The sequence below is a fragment of the Etheostoma cragini genome, chromosome 17 (assembly GCF_013103735.1).
Source record: "Etheostoma cragini isolate CJK2018 chromosome 17, CSU_Ecrag_1.0, whole genome shotgun sequence".
NCBI lineage: Eukaryota > Metazoa > Chordata > Actinopteri > Perciformes > Percidae > Etheostoma > Etheostoma cragini.
This window is the reverse complement of record NC_048423.1, coordinates 12,466,849-12,486,610: the sequence shown is the minus strand read 5'-3', so window position 1 is coordinate 12,486,610 and position 19,762 is coordinate 12,466,849. Positions and strand designations below refer to the sequence as shown.

Sequence of the window (19,762 nt, the reverse complement as noted above, 5' to 3'; positions counted from 1 at the left end):
ATGGGAAATTTTCCATTGTTCAGTTTGACTATGTACAAAACTTTAGCAACCAAATGTCTTCTACTCAAAATTCTGTGTTCCGTTGTGTGACTTTCAACAACTCAGCCACACAACATACAGATGTTTCACAACCCTATTAGCATTTCCTGTTCACAAACCAAAACTTGACATTCATCCAGAGGCAATTTTTATCGTAATGATTCATTTTATTTAACAACATAATGGCACCACAACTCTCCCTACGAACAATTATTTTTCCAAAACGCCTTGGGGTTCTCTCTAATATGTTGCGGTGCTGGTTCCCTGTGTTAATATAAAAACAATGTTCCGCTCTATCTTCTGGTCTGATGTCAGAATGGGAGCAAAAACACAGTGAAACCTGAAGGTATACTTTGTTTAAAACCAGGACGTTATCAACAAAGGGCCTTCACTGATATTAATCAAATCTGCGTTCCTGTGAGAGTGGCCACCGCTGCTCTGGACTTGACCTTACAGCAGGCTTCTAGGGGTGACAACATACATGGCCCTCCGTCTTTCAAACTGTATGTTTATTCTATAGGCTGACCTTTCTGTAACACCACCAGAGATAATGGATCACATTAGACTCAATGGATGAAATGTTTTCTCTTGTATCAACAATGGCCAGAATCATAAAATTTCAAACTAATTTAACATGACTTGGAAATATGACATGTGTTTCGTTTAAATCTCTATTTTCCTAACTTTTACTAATCAATCACTTACCACTACCGGGCTTATCTCTTCCTAAAACTCATGAACATGACATCACCGGTGCAACGGTCACGTCCAATTAGTGCCTGGAGCGCAACAAGAGGCCTAAACCCCCACTAATGGGAAATAGATGTTGCAGTTATTGCTCTGCAAAGAGGGTACATTTATTGGGAAATGTCACACATGGCCTCACTGAACGATGGAGACAGATGCAAATTAGAGCAAAGGTCAATCTGACAGATCCATCAAGGTACAAAAAGACCCTGCCATCATATTCCCATCAAGTATTACATATCTGCTTTCTTTAGAGAGCCAGAGCTTTGGGATAACTTGAAGCCACTGGGCAAAAGTCAGCCCAACAGAAACAAACCCCATGTTAATCTCAGCAGGATATTGTACTGAATGTGTGTGGGCATATCACATTCTGGTAAAACACAATGAATGCATGCACAAAATGATCACATCTCACCAAGGAAATATACTCCATCCATTCTTCTTATCTCCAAACTTAAGTTAAAAAACACAAGAAATGTGAAGTATGGGCGAAGTGACAAATAAGTGCCCTTTGATTTGTTTTACAGTTAAAACACTCAGTCTCATTCCCAAGAGTTAGCTCTGTTTTTTGTCAATGTTATGAAATCTGCTGCAATTCCCAAGGCTTAAACAAAACTTCAAATTTCACAAGTATTTTAGAATAAAATGAAATAAAAACCTGGCAAGGTTTGTCAAGAAGGCCAAACATTCCTATCTTTGTTTGGCACAGTCAACTGGCACAGTCACTCAGGCCCCATTGTGAAATCTAAATAATTAAAGGATTTAGCCAATCAATCTCCCAGTGTAATTTCCTCCATCCTGGCTCCAGCCCAATGGGGTTTAAGGGCAGCCTGTGGAGGTGAAGGTCATGGGCCTATGGGACGTGTTCAGGAAGTAGCAGCACACAGCGTAGCCTGTAATGAATATCATGGGCGTCAGAGTAAACACAACACCACCAGTCACAGCTCAAATCCCACTCTCTCTGTAATATTCTGCATTCCAAGCTAACACTGCAATCTCAGTTACATCAGTGTCTGAGTACAGAGCTGCTGGCTTGGTACTGTCTGTAAAATAAGTCTAACTGGAGACTGTATGGTATGAATGGATAACTGACAACCAATGGTGGAAGGAGTATTCAGATCCTTTACTTAAGTAAAAGAACTAATACCACACTGTGAAAATACTCTGTTACAGTGAAAGTCCTGCATTAAAAATGTTACATTCAAGCCACTGCCAAATAAGTTGCTACAAAGCTAAGCAAAGATAAGACGATCACATCCACACAACTCTCTCAACAATTACAAATTGGATACGATCCAAAGAGTATTGTCAATTAATTGTTGAATCGGATCACTATTTCCGCTGGACTTTAAGACCTGTATATTGCTGGGTGGTTTAATTTATAATTAAACATTATTTTATAAACTACATGTATTTTTTTTCCAAAAAATTATTTGTAAAGTAACTAGTAACTAAATCTGTCAGATCAATGTGGTGGAATAAAAAGTACAATATTTTCCTCTGCCATGTAGTGGAGTAGAAGTAGAAAGTGGCATGAAAACAACAGACTCAAGTAAAAGTAGAAGTACGTCAAATTTGTACTTAAATAAAGTACTTGAAAAATGTCCTTAGTTACATCCCACCAATGTTACTGTGTTACTGGCTGCCACGGGGGCAATTATAGTTGGCACAGAAACACAACAACATGAATGTGAACCACAAAAAATAATAAGCTATTAGCTACTAGCTGAGGTACATAGTATGACATTGATTTTCTACCAGTGAATAACGTAACCATTGAGAGATGGAGACACAGAAGAAAGGCTGTATGTCAGACCTGGGAAAGGACATCAATCCTACAAGTGTGTGAAATACACACGGACACACACAGACACACACATATTCCTTTAATTATCCTTAATCACAGATCAGCCCTCCTGTCAAGTGGTTTGAGCCAAGCTCAGAGAAAATACTCGGTCAGTCACTGAGATCTAAAGCACAATGTGTCTCTCTGTACCTAACCACGGGCTGTAAGGACAAACGTGAACCAAACTGAATCAGTCAGACGTCAGTTAAGCACAGAATAATACTCCTGGTTCACAGTGGGATTTTTCTTTCCATACAAAAGTCAGGATGTCACATGAGGTGAAAACTGTGAAAAGTCAGGTTGTGTCCTTCAGGTTTCAATCCTTCTGAGATTAACATGACCACCTGTGTGTTCAGGAGTCGTCTATCAAAGGCAAAGAGCCAGAGGAGAAAGAAAACCCCAAAACACAACACTATTTATTGAGACAAATTCAGTGCAGGAAGGGAAATATTTGGTTAGCTCGGCGGCTAACCGTCGGCAGTGTTGGAGCAATCCACGGTTGAAGTTGGGGGGAACAGCCGGCCCTTTGTTTGCGAACAGAATGGTGCACTCCGTGAGGTCACTGCAGGAGGGCCAACATCACAGACACAAGGACACACACACACACATTCGCCCTCTTTTACACACATGCATGCACGCACACACACATACATGTTTGCCTGCACATGCATGCACACTCACACAAAAACCATAACATTCCTCTGCTTCTATGAATGTTTTATTAACCATGTGAATGGTTCACAGAGTTACACCCCCTAGCATAACTATAGTCTCCATAGTCACACACACAAAAACTCACCCCTGCTCATTCTGACACTTACACCTACCTGCAAGAGGGAGTGGATGACATTGACATGGTGGGATTCCTGTTCTTTCATAAAGACCAGGAATCCTACCAGGTCACACTGTCTGAATCTGGCCAAAGAACATGAATCTCGAAGTGAAGGCAATCTGTGTTTTACTGGACACTGGTATCCTGGTTACTGTTGGAGCAGTGCATTCTTTACCATAAATAAGCATTAAAGTATTAGTTTATCTAAATCCCCTCCCAAAAACATTCACTTGCCACTAAGGGTAGTTTGAGTTTTTTTTGCTGTCACCAAGATTTCTACTTCCAACCGAGTACAATGGAATATCTTTTGTGATGTTAAAATTCTGCAATGAAGTGTCTCTAGAAATTGGGAAAATGTTTCTGGAAAGAAATTTTGTTGTTGATTTTTTTAGATGCCATTTTTCAATGATGGGAGCACCACAAACAACATTCCTTATCGAGTAGGAAGCAGAAATTTCCAAGTTGTTAGATTTTGAGAAGTCTCAACATTTAGACAAATAAAACAACTACTACTTGCATGTTTCCTACAAGAGTTAAATAATTTGTTTGACATTTTGTGAAATATGTCTGTAACCTAATTATGAAGCTATGGAGCCAGCAGCCATCAGTTAAGCAAAGCGGTTAGCTTAGCATAGCTAAGCTTAAAGTGTAGTTGGTTTTTTTTGTCCACCAATAAATTTACCAAAAGATTACCCCTTCTTTATTTTTGTGAGCACAAGACAATGCCAGTTAGTCCATCCCTTATATGCACACAGCACTGTTCCTTTTGGAGAAACCAAGACAACATCACTAGATGATGACTGGCCAATAACTGATACATACTAAATCCCCTGTGCCCACACAAAAACATCTATCAGATCCTCACTGCTGAGCTCTGGAACCAGAAAGTATCAACCAAAACCATGCAGAAGTGTTAAACTAGGAGCATTTCCAGAACCAAACATTTGTCCTTGTACCACACACACACACACACACACACACACACACACACACAGGCATGTTCATTCCTCATGCTCCTTCATACCCCCACAGAGAGCGGAACACAACTCCTGTTTGCTTTGGATAGCCCTATGATGGGACCTCCATGTTGAACAAACTAGAACACACCGCTGCCCTGTAACACAGACGAAATAGTCCGATACAGCAGGCTTCATAGTGCCGTGCTGCTGCAGAGATCAATGGCCAGTAGCTACTCACATCACGTACATATATGAGTTATGCAACAATCCACATTGCATCCAGCTGGTAGTTTCTGTTTCATGTCTCGTTCAGCTCTATGGTGCACTGATGCATGCTGTGTATCATGGTGGCTGCAGTTTCAGTTATCCTTTGAATGTAATTTCTGATTCTAAAGACCACATTGCTACATGTCCACACTTGGCATGAACGTTTTTTTATGTGGCTGTATTCATCAAATTCATAATGTCTGGGATTATGATCTCAGTGTGAGCCTGACTACTTCCATGTGTGGCTTTAAAGATCCAATAGCAACATATGCAAAATCCAATTTTTTCTGCGCTATGACCTGTCACTTACAGTTTTTGCCGATTGCTTACACACTGAAATCAAAAGTATTACACAATTATCAAAACCTTACACTCAAGGAGCAAAACATTGGCCCAGATGTGCATCACTATAAGCTTAATTCCAGCAGCTGTGTGGCGAGATGCTGCCTAATTATTTTTCCTTGCCTTCTTTTTTCTAACTATTTTTTCTGAACATTTTTTCTGCAATTTTCTTTTACAGTTTACTTACTTACTTTTTTGTGTGCATATTTTTTTTCAGTCCAATGAACATATATCTGCTTTACATTTGTTGCACTGACTTGTTGAAAAAATTAAAGGTTTCAACAACGTGTGTGTAGCTGCACATATTTCTGTGCATTTGAACAATCTGAAGCATTTTCTACAGTTGTAACTATTTTAGTATTATGGCAAAGCATACTAAAGATGAGGTAGCTTTTCATTATGCCCAACAGTGTGAGAAAATTGGTGCAAAAGTGTGATTTTGATAAGGCTATATGTAGTTTTGGTTGCAGTAATTCATTTTGTAGGACATATGAGGTTTTGCAGTTTGGGTGTGTGTTTTTCTGAATTGTGGTAAGTATTTTGACAAAACCAGCCTAGTTTGCAAAATTGTGATTTAGCAATTGAAAAAAACTGTAACTGTAGACACACCATTCAAGTTTAAGCACTATAAAAATCCTGCAAGTAAATTCCACTGCCTTCAACCAAAATGACAGGTGTCAGAAGAAGAGTGAGGGTGAAAGGGGGAATCCACAGAGGAGGAGAAGGTAAAGGAAGAGGGACACGTTATTCATGCCAAGGAGGACACCTGTGAACAGGTTGACTTGCAGCTGTGCAAGGATGGATTCAACATTCAAGACAGTTGTTGCCACGTTGTCTCGCCAATGAGGACATTGCCTGTTATGTTGAGGAAAATCTCTGGCCAGATCCGGCTAGGCAAAGAGATTTTCTTTACTAGTTATTCACCTTTTTGACATGGAGACTGAATTAGGTATATGGAGAGAAACAAATTAAATCCTCACTCTGCAACATTGGTTTTGGTGAATTTATTGTATGTTTGCACTTTCTCTGTGTACTTTACATTTACAGAACTCTAATCACTGAGAAGTACAATTGCTTGTTTTAGTGTTTTAGGTTATCAACAGCACTGTCTAAATGGTTCAAATAGAATGAAGTCAAATGAAACGCGTGTGTTTCATATGGTAACCAAATGTGTTTTTTATAAATTAGTGTATAGTTTTTTCAAGAGTGTATGAGGTGTTCTGGGTGTGTGGTCCCTGCTTTCCAAATAGGGCTTAAGCAATTGAAAAACTGTAATACACCCGTGTTTCAGACAGAACCATTAAAGTAATACTGAAATGACACGTGTGACTGTAGCCTCAGATTACACGTCTGGTTGAGATGGAAACGTTTACCAGCGTTTTCTCTGTCCTGCTGTTTTTTTTATGTTATTAGATTTAGTCACAGTGATGCGTCTGTCCTTTTGTTGTGATAGAAAGTGGAGCATTATTGCAGATAATGCCCAGCGTTAATCTCACATTGCCCTACATATTCAGGGTTGGAGGTCAAAGACATTTCATGTCATTGTCCTAATGCTTGAACTTGTGTTCTCCCTCAGACTATTTATTATGACCCTAATGTCCTGGTTTCAGATATCACTTTAACTCGCCCTTCCACTCTCACTGCTCACAGGAATGGTAGTCATGATTTTGAGGTATTAAGTATAAACTCCTGCATTTTGTTAAATAAGTAACTGGCAATGGTGTACTTGTTTTTTTTCCATGTGTAAACTTTAGAGAACCGCAACGAGATACTCCCAGGCTGTCATAATGACAAGTGTTTTTTAATAGCGTATTTATAACAGAGAATGACAGTTCAATGTTGGGCAATTGTTGTTTGGTTTTTAAATGTTATTACTTACAAAGAAAAAAACTGTATATATTTCAATACGTTTTTGTGTAACCGGGGGTTTTGTTTAAGGGAGTGGTCATTCCCAAATGCCACTATGTATTCTAACATTGTTTTTCTAAAGATGACACTTAACCAAGCGGAAAAAAATAATTGCATGTATTCAAACAAATAACCACAACAATTAATCATATTTTGTTTTTCAACAGAGTGTGACTCAGAATGGTATTGGAAACATTCATGTATGCTGTGACAAAACCATGCCACTTCAGCAAACTCCTTCATAATTCTCCTCCACTATCACACACACACACACACACACACACACACACACACTTTTAAACAAATGTCCAGAATAGTCCAGATTTAAGACCTGTCGCTGGTGTGGAACATAGTGAAAAGGAGTATCCTGCGGGGCCCTTGGGGGCCAGAAAAATACTATGTAGCTTTGTACGTGTGCTCGTGTGTGTGTGTGTGTGTGTGTATGTGTGTGTGTGTGTGTGTGTGTGTGTGTGTGTGTGTGTGTGTGTGAGAGTGTTTGTGTAGTGGTAGAGAGTGACCCGAGAGGCCCAGCTAGTTACAGCCTCTCTGCTGGAGACCACCACTTCTACAAAACAAGCATTGTTGGTACAGAGCTCCAGACACCAGAGACACACACTGGAAACAACTCGTACACACACATACAAAAATAAATACACGCCGGAGAAAAGAAAATTGCATGAGTTTGAAACTGGCAATCCCAGTAGAGATCATGTTCTGTTGGCAATGAATAAAATCCCAGTAAGTCCTTCGGAAGAGTCTAATCTCACAGCTGCACCACAGCCTTTCACTACAAAACTCTCTCTTACACACACAACACACTGTACAAAATGTGGATCACTGTCGTTGACAATAGCCCATGGGTGGTTGGTAGGACTATTATTGTAAGTGTTTCAATGCTGATTATGTGTGACTGAGAGCATGTCAAAAGCAGTTACTGGAAATAATATGGTGAGCTGGAAACGGTGAGGTGGAAAAAAGTACAGTTTTGATGAGTTTCAACAGTGCCATGTCTGACGAGTGCTTAACAAATGAGTACTGTACAGAGACACTGTGCCAAAGCCACTCAATAATCAATGTTATTACTCAAAAAAAGAAGACATTATCATCGTCGACAACATCATCATCATCATCAAAGAAAGAAAAAAAGGGAGGGGGGGGGGGGGGGTCAGCATCATGACCCGCACTTCTGGCTGTGCGCTCTGCAGAGACCTCGTTGGCTGACAGGAGCATACGTCAGCACCTCTCACCGATCCAGTATAACCCCCTCAAGCCTCTGGTGGTCACAGAGACGCAAGTGTAAAAGTAGCAGCTCCAACTGTTGCCCGGACTAACCCATTCAGCATCCCACACAGTCTGACATAGAGGAGGGAGACGGCTCACCGAGCACAAAGCGGAAAAGTGAGAGGAGAGGTGGGAGATTTACGCACAGCCTTTTATAGTCTGGATTGTTTTGGCGCGTCTTTAAAGTCCACCTTGGATCGTTTTTGGACATTTTTCCTCTTGGATGTTGTATTCATTTCAGCACTTAAATGGCACCTCTGAGTATGATTTCCTCGCACCTGTTCCTGTTGATGTTAAACTGTTTGCTGGGTGCTGCATCAGTTAGGATCATGAAAGGGGGCTCTGTGAGCGCACAGGACAGTAGCTTCCTCCAGCCCCCGTCGGACCCGATCTTAGATGATCTGGAGCAGGACATGGTCACCCAGCACATGTCAAAACTGTACGAGAAATACAACAGGGAAAACCGCCTCAGAGAGGGAAACACCGTCAGGAGTTTCAGAGCCAGCCAAGGTGTGTGAAGACATTGATTAATCTGCCTTCAGTGCGCAATCGATAAGCATCGCCTCTTGTAAAATGCACCCATTTAGTTTTATTATGGAACAAAAAAACCTGTGCCATTAGTTCACCGGTAACCCAAAAACAAAATGTCAGGACTAGTCAGAAAGCTCCACTGATGCTCTACATGAATGGTTATTAAAAGCATTGCTCGGCCAGACTCTCGAAATAGGTAGGATTGTTTTGGAACGGTCTGAGAATGCATTTAAATGATTTTGAGACGCTGTGCGCACACTGTGTTTGTAGCAGCAGCTGTGCCCCTTCTGCGCGGAGTATGATCAATTACTGCAGACAGACGCGCAAGAATGCATGCAATTCCCTGCGAGCAATGGCCAGCTTCAATACAGTGAAACCTCAGCAGCAGCAACGCGCTGCAAAGGGTCACTGTCGTGGCTTCTACGTTCCTGTTGTGACTACAGGACCTGTGTGACTCCACGTCCTGGAGTCTAGGGGCTCAAAGCACAGTCGTCCCTCCCTGTCTGATGCTGTTTTTATAAACACAACTCATAGACAGGTATATCCCTCATAATTCTCAGTTGGCATATCATAACACGTGTGTATTTTTACTGCTGAGGCTTAGTGTAATCCAAGGAGAGATGTAAGAGAGTTTTCACAACAATGTAAGATCTGTTAAAACAGTTGATTATGTCTTGGTGTCCGGGCAGACAGTGCTGGCTGTATAAGGCTTAAGGGGAAGCTTTAAGAGAAACTGGGGTAAGCATTTCCATATGCAGACTGAATCCGAGGTAATGTATATCTCTTGAGTCAGTCCATACTTCCGCTGAACTCTTATACAATGAACAATAACTCTGCTGTTGAAGTTAATGTTCATCATGAATATGTAGCTCTCTGCTCACCCCCATCCACCCCTATACCAGCCAGATCCCTAGAGTGTGGTTCCTCTAGGGATCCAAGGATCCAAGGAATCCAAGGATTTCCGAAGGGCACCTTCGGAAATCCTACCAAGGCATGCAGCCACGTACCAGCCACAAAGCTTAGTCATGTAACAAGAAACGTTTAGTAACACATTTTAAGATTTAAGAGTGCTTTTAGTGCTATTTGATACCAAATGTTCAGTTCTTTCTTTCTCTATACTTTTTCTGTCCTTCTTTCCTTTAAAATAACTGTTTAATACTAGTATAAAGGTTACATTTCTGGTTCCGATCATCTAATTATGTCAGCTCAACAGCCAAAGAACAAACCAAATAAATCTAATCTGTTTCTGTGTGGATTCATCCTTTAAGTCCAGGATCAGTGGGAAATCTTTTAGAAAACATTTTGCTTTTACAATCATCATTCTGTAGATACAAAAAAAGTTTTAATTGCCAGGTTGTTCACCTGCCACTGACTGATTGATTGTCTTTGCAGACTTGTCTGACAACAGGACTCTGTATCGACTAAACCTCACAACCCTCCAGGACTCAGAGGTTATCCTTTCTGCCACATTCCACTTCCTGCTCGATCGGCACCCTCATCACAAACCCTGGTTCTGTAAACGCTTCAAACGCCCATCCTGTCGTTCCTCAGCCGTCCACCCTTCTCCGTCCATCAGCCTGCTCCTTCGCTCTGTCTCCTCTGGGTCAGAGGTTAGATCTGGGTCAATGGGATCACTTTTAGGCAATGTGACCTTCCACCCCCACAGGAGAGGGGTGTGGCAGATGAAAGATGTGACCCAGGTCATAAAGGAGGCATGGGACAAAGGTCATCTCCTGGTGTCAGTGGAGTTAGACTTAGGGCAACAGTACCAAAGGAAACCAGAGGGGGCACTGTCTGGTGGTAGCCTGCCCTACCTGTTGTTGTATGCTAAAGACCAAGCCCTAGCAGAGCCCAACAGCGTGGCTCCAAGCCTTCAGAGATATGACCCGATCAGCGATGGAGGAGAGCCCTCACATTCCTCCCACAGACCTAACTCCTCACCAGAGTCGAAAGGACGCAAGAAAAGGGGCGCAACGTTGCTCTCTGATCCCATTCAGAACAATGAGCTCCCTGAGGTTGACTACATGCCTGATGGGTACAGGAAGGATCACCTTTGGGAGAACACTTGGTACCTGGCACTCAAACCTAAATTAGAAAGGAAGGAAAAGAAGAGAAATAGTCATGAGGAAGGAATGGAGCAAGGTAGAGGAGCACACGATGAAGAAGAACCTCAGGTTCTCAAAGAAGAAGAAAGAACATCACAAGGGCTCAAACCTGACGACTCAACAGAGAAAAAACCCAAAGACAGTCGCATGCTGACTACCAGCGATGGACGAAAGCATGAGCGGAGAAATGAGGGAAAGGACGGAAAAAAGCACAAGGAGAACACTAACTCTCAGTCGCCTGTTCTGAGTTTTGATGAACAAACAATGCGTAAGGCAAGAAGAAGGCAGTGGGGCGAAACCCAGCACAGAGGCTGCTCCAGGAGGAACCTCAGAGTGGATTTTGCAGACATTGGCTGGAGCGAGTGGGTCATAGCACCCAAGGCCTTTGATGCCTACTACTGTGCTGGCACATGTGGATTCCCAATGCCCAAGGTAGGAGCACAAACATCTTGGTCCCTTTCGTTTGGTTCCCAAAAGGCATTAGCTATTCATATTGAGTAACTACAGTGTGTTGTTTTTTCCCGTTTATTGATTTTTTCTTTTGCATGCTTCTCTTCTCCACTCAAACTCTCCCAGGCAACGAGGCCATCAAACCACGCCACCATCCAGAGCATAGTCCGTGCCGTTGGGATCATCCCTGGTGTTCCTGAGCCCTGCTGTGTCCCAGAAAAGATGAGTCGTCTGGCGGTTCTCTACCAGGATGAATCCAAGAACCCAGTGCTCAAGGTCTACCCCAATATGTCCGTCCAGTCTTGCTCCTGCAGATAGGAAGGGGAGGCCAATGAGGGCAGAGGACAAAACAGGGTGGATGTGCAGAAAAACAGAAAACAGGACTAATAGAGACAGAACCCTACCTCTGTTTGTTAAGTGCTTTCTTGATTCTGAGAGACAAAGTCACTTTGGCCGTCGTTAGTCCTTGAGAAACAAATGCTGTAGAAAAATCACTTCCATCTCTTTTGTCCTGCGGCAGCAGACATGAATAGACACATTGTCTGGCATCTGCCATAGCAAGAGGAACAGAGTCACACATGTAAAGTCAGGGCTCCGCATGTCTAAGAAGCTCAGTTGTTTTGATTCGGTGTCTGAGAAAATATTAAGTATTTCATGGAAAGGAGCATTTTTCCTTTTATCTCAGAATGTAATTACTTTTCAGACAGCTCACAGTGACTGTGTTCATGTTTTCTTTGGACACAAAGGCGATAAATAAAAGATGTGTCATCGGGCAGCTTACACAGTCACGTACAGATGACAGAAACACATTTTTTCATACTGTGTACAGCTGTTCATACTTTGAAAACAAATCATACGCCACATTGTAGATACATGCAACATTCATTTGTTTGCGAGACAAGAAGATTATTGTATATTCTTGTACTGTATATCCTAAAAAAGACATATCCAACGGCTCATAGAGAGCATCTGGAAATCATTTACACCGACCAACCCCCTCATAACACTTCAAGAATGTTTTAATGAAACCAGAAATATTTTTCTATTTTGAATGTGAAACTTGGTTAAAAATAATTTGCTATTGTTACTAGGTTAAGTATTACTATGTTCTAGATGAGATGGTGTTTTGTACATGTGTATTGTTTAAATTATGAAAAGGTAGCCTTCTATAAATTAGAATAAAAAAAAGTAATTTAATCCAATGTTCTTTCTGGAATATTATTGTTTTATACACTTTGTGTTGGTCTTTACTTGGCCATTACCGCGCGCATAAAATATTATTAATCAAAACAAACCAAAAAGAGCACCACTGTTCCAAAATAACTTTATACAAAAGCAGGAAGGTTCCACTCAAAGATAGCTAACATTCCACTAAAGCCCCTTGAACCCATTATTACCCCACACCAAAGGCTCAGACGTCTGTTGTCCAGCAAATAATGTGGCTGATGCAGCTGCCGTGGATTAATGATTGATGGAGGAAGCAGACACGCACCTATTAGGACGTCAGCCACTTGAACTTCAAAACATGGTGCACTTCCCTTTTTTCTACCCCTCCATCCAGAAGCAGAACATTTCCAGGGGTAGGATGTTCAGACAGATTATATAAACCACTTTAACTCAACTGCTAGTCACTTTTATTCACAAGAGTAGGGAAGGTGGCACATGTGGTGCCTGAACAGTGTGACAAACTGACAGTGAGATGACAGAGGGAGCCTTTTGTTTATTAACTCATTACTCTGTGGTTGTTGGAAAAAGTTGGCACAGAGTACCACATCTGTTTGCAACAACCAAATGCTTTTAAGTTCAAGATCGGACAGTAATTTTGTCTCAAAGACAGAGGCATAACCAAGTGTGGGGGGGACCAAAAGACTGAGCTCTTATACTGTAATGCAATGAGTCTTTTGGCTTGCACTTGTGCATGGAGTCACCTGTTATCTTCTCTAAGAAGAAATGGTACCACCGCTTCTGCGTGTGGATTGACTTGTCCATTAGATTTACAGAGACTATTAAAAGTATTCACCCTCTTTTGAAGTTATGTGTTGTATTGTCAGCAAAGGCGGTTTAATGCGGCTTTTTTTCTTTACATTGACGAGCAGAAGAATATAGAATTACAGAACCCTGTATTGTAAAAGTGAAAACAGATCATCGAATATGACATCAACTCAACAAAACCTTTTCTAAAAGAGGTTGAATGTTTTTGTGAACACGTCTTTTGTGTTTTATATTTGTAATTAATTTAGTCAATTTTCTGCTTGACTAAAACATGATTTTTTTCTGTTGATCAGTGTCAAAAAAGACAAAATAAATGCCATAGGATTCAATGTTGGGTGACAATAACACATGAAAACTTCAAAGAAGGGCACATGCTTTGTATATTAAACCTGTATAAAAAGGACAATTTATTATTTTATAATACATGTTAAGAAGTCCCTGACAAAGTGATGCTGTTTTACTGTAACATATGATGATGATGATGAGGACGATGATGACGATAAGCAGTATCACAACCCTAAAGGTACGAATTTGAATCCAATTTTTGAGGAGGACAGAGAGAGACAGATGAGGGGAGACAGAAATCTGTGAAAGTGAAATATTCGGCAACTATAAACATTTTTACGAATGCACCTTTTATGGGGTCTAACCTCCATTTAAATTATGATAATGAGTGTAATTAGGGTTATTATAAATCATGTTTGCATTATTAGATGTTTTAGCATAAGATTTATGAACACATCCAGGTTCCTTCTTTTCCTAATTTCCTGACTGATCCCTTTTACAGTCCGGACCCACAGTCTGCTATTACAAAGTGAACCCCATGTCAACCGCAATCACAGTCACAGGAGAGTACCTACAATGGTCAATTCCAGCCAAGAAAACCACAGTAGTCTAGGCCCGTGTTCAGAGCCCAATATGCCTAAAAGCCAAAACCAAACGAGGCAAGCGGGGAACCAAGAACAATATTTATTTTTCCACATGATGACTGTTCAATTAAAGGAGACCAATACAGCCATTATTAGACAAGAAAGGATGTTCTGTTTCTGGGCTAATATGGCTCTTTCCCCACATGGTTACTGAGCTCAGAGAACTATTAGTTCTATTTATTAGGATATAGCTTTAATAGAGTGACACTGTGCCTGTTAATCACCCGTTCAATCATGTGGGCCACTGGGTATTTTAATTAAAAATCTTATTTTTCTTTTAGAAAGTAAAATAAATCTACTTTACCAGTATCCAAATTTTAGAACTTTCACTCAGCCAAGAAGTCCATTTTAGTCTGGAAAGAAACAGGATTTGGGCTAAAGATATATAGATAACAGCAGTGTGGGCGGGTTTACATCCCTGCTAATGTTACAGAGTGGCTGAACAGGGTCGAGGCATGACTTTCCCAGGAACTTCATGCTTTCTTCCCGCCTCATTTACCTGCAACAGAGACGGCTATTTATGTCCATCTGTCGGCAGCCTGACCTGAATGGGACGTGAGCTGCTCGCTGTGGATGGAGAAACATAAAATCACAAATTCAAAGGCTTATATGGACTCCCTCCAAGTCTGTAGATGAATGATAACCATAAAACTTTTTAAACTTGTTTTCATTTGTGGAAATCTGCCTCTTATTGTTTTTCAGCTCCATTTTGTTTTTTCAACTGAAATGTTTGGTGGTCTCAAATCACATGCATATATTGAATAGGCATCTTTTAAACAATAGTTTTGTGTCATATTGTCAAGTAAGTGCATTAGGGCAGGGAGTGAGAAACAATATATGTTCATTCCCTCACATACATTATTCTTTCTTTTCTAAAAATAAAACGTGGTATTAGTCAGGACAGTCTCACCACAAAGCGCAATGTTTGCTTCTACTGGGGACAAATAGAAAAGTTGATCTGAGTCGCCGCCTGTTGGAGCACACAAAAACTGACGTCCGACATGATGCCGGAACCAATGGGTGGAACAAAATACTCGACACGTCTGGTTCTTTTTCATCATTTTAGATTTCAAAACGAATGTGCAAACACACTCAATTCACATCTTCTTGTACAAATCTGAGCAGAGGAAAGCTGATAAATAAGAGGATTGCGTCGAGATATTTATGACAATCATCAGCTGTCCTCGAGATATCTCCTCCTTTTTCCCCTCCTGAGTTCCATAAGGCACAACATAATTATCAACCTAACACACAGGGCTAAAGGACAGACAACACACTGCAGTGAGTTTATCTTAAACGTACCTATCGTAATCTAGTGGTCAAGCTTTGATGGCCGCGTGTGCCCGTATTGCTATTTTCTTTACAGCTACCTACATTCACTGTTATACCCCAAAGTCTCGTAAATCTAGAGTCCAATCCTGTTAATTACGAGCATCATTTAGGAAATAAATTAAAGTATATGTTGTCCCTTCTTGTCTCAGTTATGAGACGTCATGTGTCTGGACAGGTGGTGCCGCTCCCGGAAGTATTCGTGGCAGATCGGGCAGGTGAGTTTCTCTTCCCGCCTCCTCCTCACGTGGGATTCCGCAGCGAAGTCCTTCTTGTGATGAGAGCGCATATGGAAAACGAGGTCGGAGGTCATGCGGAAAGACAAGTTGCATTTGGCGCACCAGTTCTGCACCGACACGCCGAATGAGGTGAAAGTTGGTGGAAGGATCGTGAGAGAAGAGGGGGTCTGCAGCTGAACGCCAATGTTCCTGGACCAGTGCTCCGGTGCGTAATGGAAAGAATTGTTTATTGCAACCTGGGAGGGTACAGTCTGTAAGTCACCGCTCAGGATGTTGGATGCCATCAGATTGTTGTATCCTATAACAGTCCTGGGGGTAAAGGCACCGGTCATCTCCTCTAGGCGGGTAAAGGGGGCTGTTGAAGCGCTGTTGAGATGCGCCTGGGGGTCAACAGGGGACGTTCTTTTACTTGGTTTACAGAAAGCGCTTTTCTGCTCGCCGTGGCTGTTGGACAGGACCAGAGAAAATGCACTGCTGCTGCTTGAGTACACACCAGAGCTCTCACCTGCCTCCGAACGTGAGTCCATCTCTCTGTCGTGCGTAAAAGCATCATTCTTACATCCCAAATGATCCGGTCTGATCTGATCAACTTTCAGTTTCCCCGCAGAGGGAGACACATCTCCTGCTGTCTGCTCGTAACCCTTAATAAGCGGTGTAATATTATCATCGTTTGATATATTCGTTTTCTCCAACAGAACCGTTTTTCGCCCTTTAGGATAAAGCGTTTCCTCGTATTTCCTTCTCTTGGGGAAAATCTCTGCGTCTTCGTTGCTGCCAGATTTTTTATGTTCCAAATCTCTGGCAATGTTGTGAAAATCTGTCACTCGGCGTTGCCTCTTAATTTCCACATGCTTGTGCTCGTACATCTCGCGGCTCCAAGTGTCAGTCTTTACTTGAGTACACAGGAATCGGCAGTGAGCCAGGAAAGGATATAAATTCTTGAAGGCCTGGTTACATCTTCCACATTTGAACTCTGAAAGAGAAAAAATCACACGATGGGGCTATGTACATATAAATCCATATGTCCAGTTCAAATTAAATTGACAACCTATAAGAAATCAAACACAGTCGCATCCTGCAATAAAATACACAACGGTGCTGTGGAGGCGCATCCGGACCTCTCACTCGCATCGCAGAGCTCTGCTCACCTTCACTTGATCCTCTGCTCATGTCTGTGAAGCCCAGTAGGTGAGACAGCTCCTGGTCGTACCACACAAGCAGCTCTTCCTCCTGCCGAATGTCCCGGATGGTTCGCACATACAGTTGGCCCGCTTTCAGAAAGGCCTCCGTGTTCTGCTCCTCTCCATTGCGCGCAGCCTGCACGAGCCGCAGCCAGGACAGCACCAGCGCAGAATTACGCATGGCATCTGGGTCCACCTGTTGACAGGAAAGATCGAAATGTGACTCGAGATCTCACATTTTAATTTATATCTTTCCTACAAGTTTGGAAATACCTATAAAAAATGTAAACGTTCAATTTTCAATCAGCAGGTGGCAATCTTTGAAATTATTTTACACACGTTTTTAAATGTAAGTCCCTTTGACACAGCACCCAAGAAAGCAGCATCGTGAGAAATAGCATACAAATATATTCTCTTAAAATAAATAATACATCAAATGTAAAAAAAAAAAAAAAATCTTGTTAAGTGGTCATGAATTCACCAGGCGAGTTATGTAATAACTCTCTAAAGCAAAGCAGAGATGCCACAAAAGACATAAGTTAAAACGATGCCTGACAACTGGGCACAGAATCGTACAACTCACCCTGAACACATAGGATTTGGCTCTCTTGTCGCAGGATTTCTGCGCTATGAAGGCGATGGTGTCGTAGAAAGTGTTTTGCAGCACACATGGACCAAAGCACGTGCCTGCAGGGATGCTGCGCGTAACGACCACACTGGTATAGAGCTCCGCGGGATGCTGGAGGAATTTACTGTCACCGGTCCAGATGGTCCGAGGCAGGAAAGTGTGATCCATTGTTGGTCTGTGGTAGAATAAAACTGTTGTTAAAGCAGGTGAACAATAGTGATGTAAGTTATTCCAAGATGAAAATAAAATCACGAGGCCTACCTATTCTGTAGTAGAATTAGACTAAAACCGTGCGAAGTGTAACAACTTATACTGCCTGTAATTGTGTTATAGTCAAATATACAGGAACAATTGGGATATTATAAATAAAATATTGGTTGGAGTGACCTGCCATGCCGTTAGCTGATTTGGATTCAGCTGCTCTAATCCCAGTCTGGATTTTCTTGCATGCACTACTGGAAAACTCTACCAATAAACAATATTTTATGTTATAAATGCAACAGATACACGTTCCAATTGGGAAGCAGACGCAGCCGGTGTTGTGGCAAAATGATTTCTAACGCCCTTTGTCTCAGTTTTTCACTCGGTTTCTCCTTTTGTCTCTCCATCTGCCGTGGAGCCAACTGCCTCCTCTGTGCGCAGGATAAGTTCAATATGTTTTTTTTTCTAATTCATCAACAATATTAAGCCATAAATATTACGTGAGTATTGATTTAGTCCCTTTCTGGTCAATGCAAATAACCGGATCTTTAGGGTTTTATCTTTACAGAATGTTGACAGTTGATTGGACAGCATCAGCATCAACAGCATGATCTGGTGTCTGAAAAGGACTTCCTGGTAAAATAAATAAATTAATACTGACACTTGAGAGAAAGACCGTGAATCCCTGTGGAGAAAATAGAGAAGTCTGTTGATAGTGTGTATGTGGACTCACCCGCTGGACATTGAGGAGGATGTTTGTGCCGCGTGACAGCAAGTTGCAGCAGGTGCAGTGGACCTCGGTAACGATGCCCTCTTGGTGACGAGTTACTTATCCGACTGAATCTTCCTCCGTACTGTCGTCCCTCTCTTCTCCCACTCCCACTTATCCCCTTCGGATAGCGCACTGAAGCGTGGCGCATTGATGTAAACACGTGCGCGCTCACGCACACACGCACACGCCTTGAATTTAGTCCCTTGGCATATTTCCCCTTGTCTGATTTCCAGTCCTTTCGGGGAAAAAGAGAGAAACGGGCGCTCGTGAGGAAATACAGTGATAATTTAAACAATAATGCATATTGAGTCTTTATAATAGGGGTGTTCATCCAATACAGCATGCATGACTGGTGTGGATATAATGTGCACCACATATGAACAAGAGTTACATTTTCACTTATTAAACGATTTAAATGAATTTGTTTCCTGTGCCAGTACACCTACATTTCCTAAAACCATGAGCTGAGAGGACCACATCCTGTGGAGCAAGACCTCACACCAGCAGGCCAGCCAGCAGTTAGTCAGGATTTGTTGAGTGCGGAGCTATTCTGACATCTTATTGTCTCTTATGGTTTTAAATTAAAGGCACTTCACTAATTGTAGAGATTACGACTATAGTCTATACACGCTATGTGGGATCCAGAGAAATGGGTTGGTCCCGTTTCTGAAAACCTTAAGTCCAGCTACACGAGAGTTACACGAGTGGACGAAGTTGTCCTGGCTAATGTGAGCATTTGGAAATCGTAAAGTTGGCCACTATAGCCCTACATGACATGGTTTTGGATGGTCTGGGTTTGCCACCGGGCAAATGCATTATTCATAAACTTAATGTTTCTGTCTAATGAGCATTTAATGGATTATTCTGCATCAAAGCTTTGGTTTGGGTGAATGTCCTGCTTGTTCTCCAGCCAACTTTCTGTAAAAAGAAAGCGGGATATAAAAGCCTTTCGGTGGGGACTCCAACTGTCTGGTTACAGTTCAATTACACTAGAGGCTGGAAACTGTTATATTCCATGTCCGAAAACATTTCCTCGAATTTTAGTAGCCTATCACATTACATTGTGTTGGGACAACCTCAGGGACCCTTGGAAACCTTTGAGTATCACATCCTGTCATTGGTAAACATGCATTCAGGTTCATAATTGAATAGTCTTTGCAGTTCCCATGTTTGTCATTTGAGGG

General features: G+C 41.7%; 2 protein-coding genes across 3 annotated transcripts; one reads left to right on the top strand and one right to left on the bottom strand.

Moving 5' to 3' along the window:
• Nucleotides 1-8,160: 8,160 nt before the first annotated feature.
• gdf10a (growth differentiation factor 10a) lies at nt 8,161-12,509 on the top strand. 2 transcript variants are annotated; one of them, XM_034898885.1, is made up of 3 exons: nt 8,161-8,731; nt 10,145-11,293; nt 11,438-12,509. In XM_034898885.1, the coding sequence occupies exons 1-3, from the start codon at nt 8,470-8,472 to the stop codon at nt 11,623-11,625; spliced, it is 1,599 nt and encodes a 532-aa protein (XP_034754776.1). In that variant the 5' UTR covers nt 8,161-8,469; the 3' UTR covers nt 11,626-12,509. The 2 variants fall into 2 exon arrangements, with proteins under 2 accessions (XP_034754776.1, XP_034754775.1); XM_034898884.1 differs by having other exon boundaries at nt 8,470-8,731; nt 10,145-11,289; nt 11,434-12,509.
• Nucleotides 12,510-15,275: 2,766 nt separating this feature from the next.
• prdm8 (PR domain containing 8) lies at nt 15,276-18,748 on the bottom strand. Its single transcript, XM_034898921.1, has 4 exons — nt 18,540-18,748; nt 17,561-17,780; nt 16,945-17,173; nt 15,276-16,769 (listed from the first exon to the last, which is right to left on the bottom strand). Exons 1-4 carry the CDS (start codon nt 18,548-18,550, stop codon nt 15,706-15,708), a joined length of 1,524 nt encoding a protein of 507 aa, XP_034754812.1. The 5' UTR covers nt 18,551-18,748; the 3' UTR covers nt 15,276-15,705.
• Nucleotides 18,749-19,762: the final 1,014 nt, after the last annotated feature.

Bases quoted from the DNA above. Each gene is read 5' to 3' on its own strand.
- gdf10a (XM_034898885.1), top strand. From the start codon at position 8,470: ATGGCACCTCTGAGTATGATTTCCTCGCACCTGTTCCTGTTGATGTTA. The intron at 8,732-10,144 runs GTGTGTGAAGAC...TTGTCTTTGCAG, and splicing joins GAGTTTCAGAGCCAGCCAAG to ACTTGTCTGACAACAGGACT. The intron at 11,294-11,437 runs GAGCACAAACAT...TCTCCCAGGCAA, and splicing joins ATTCCCAATGCCCAAGGTAG to CGAGGCCATCAAACCACGCC.
- prdm8 (XM_034898921.1), bottom strand. The intron at 17,174-17,560 runs GTGAGTTGTACG...TCCTGTCAACAG, and splicing joins CCAAATCCTATGTGTTCAGG to GTGGACCCAGATGCCATGCG. The intron at 16,770-16,944 runs GTGAGCAGAGCT...TTTCTCTTTCAG, and splicing joins GAGCAGAGGATCAAGTGAAG to AGTTCAAATGTGGAAGATGT.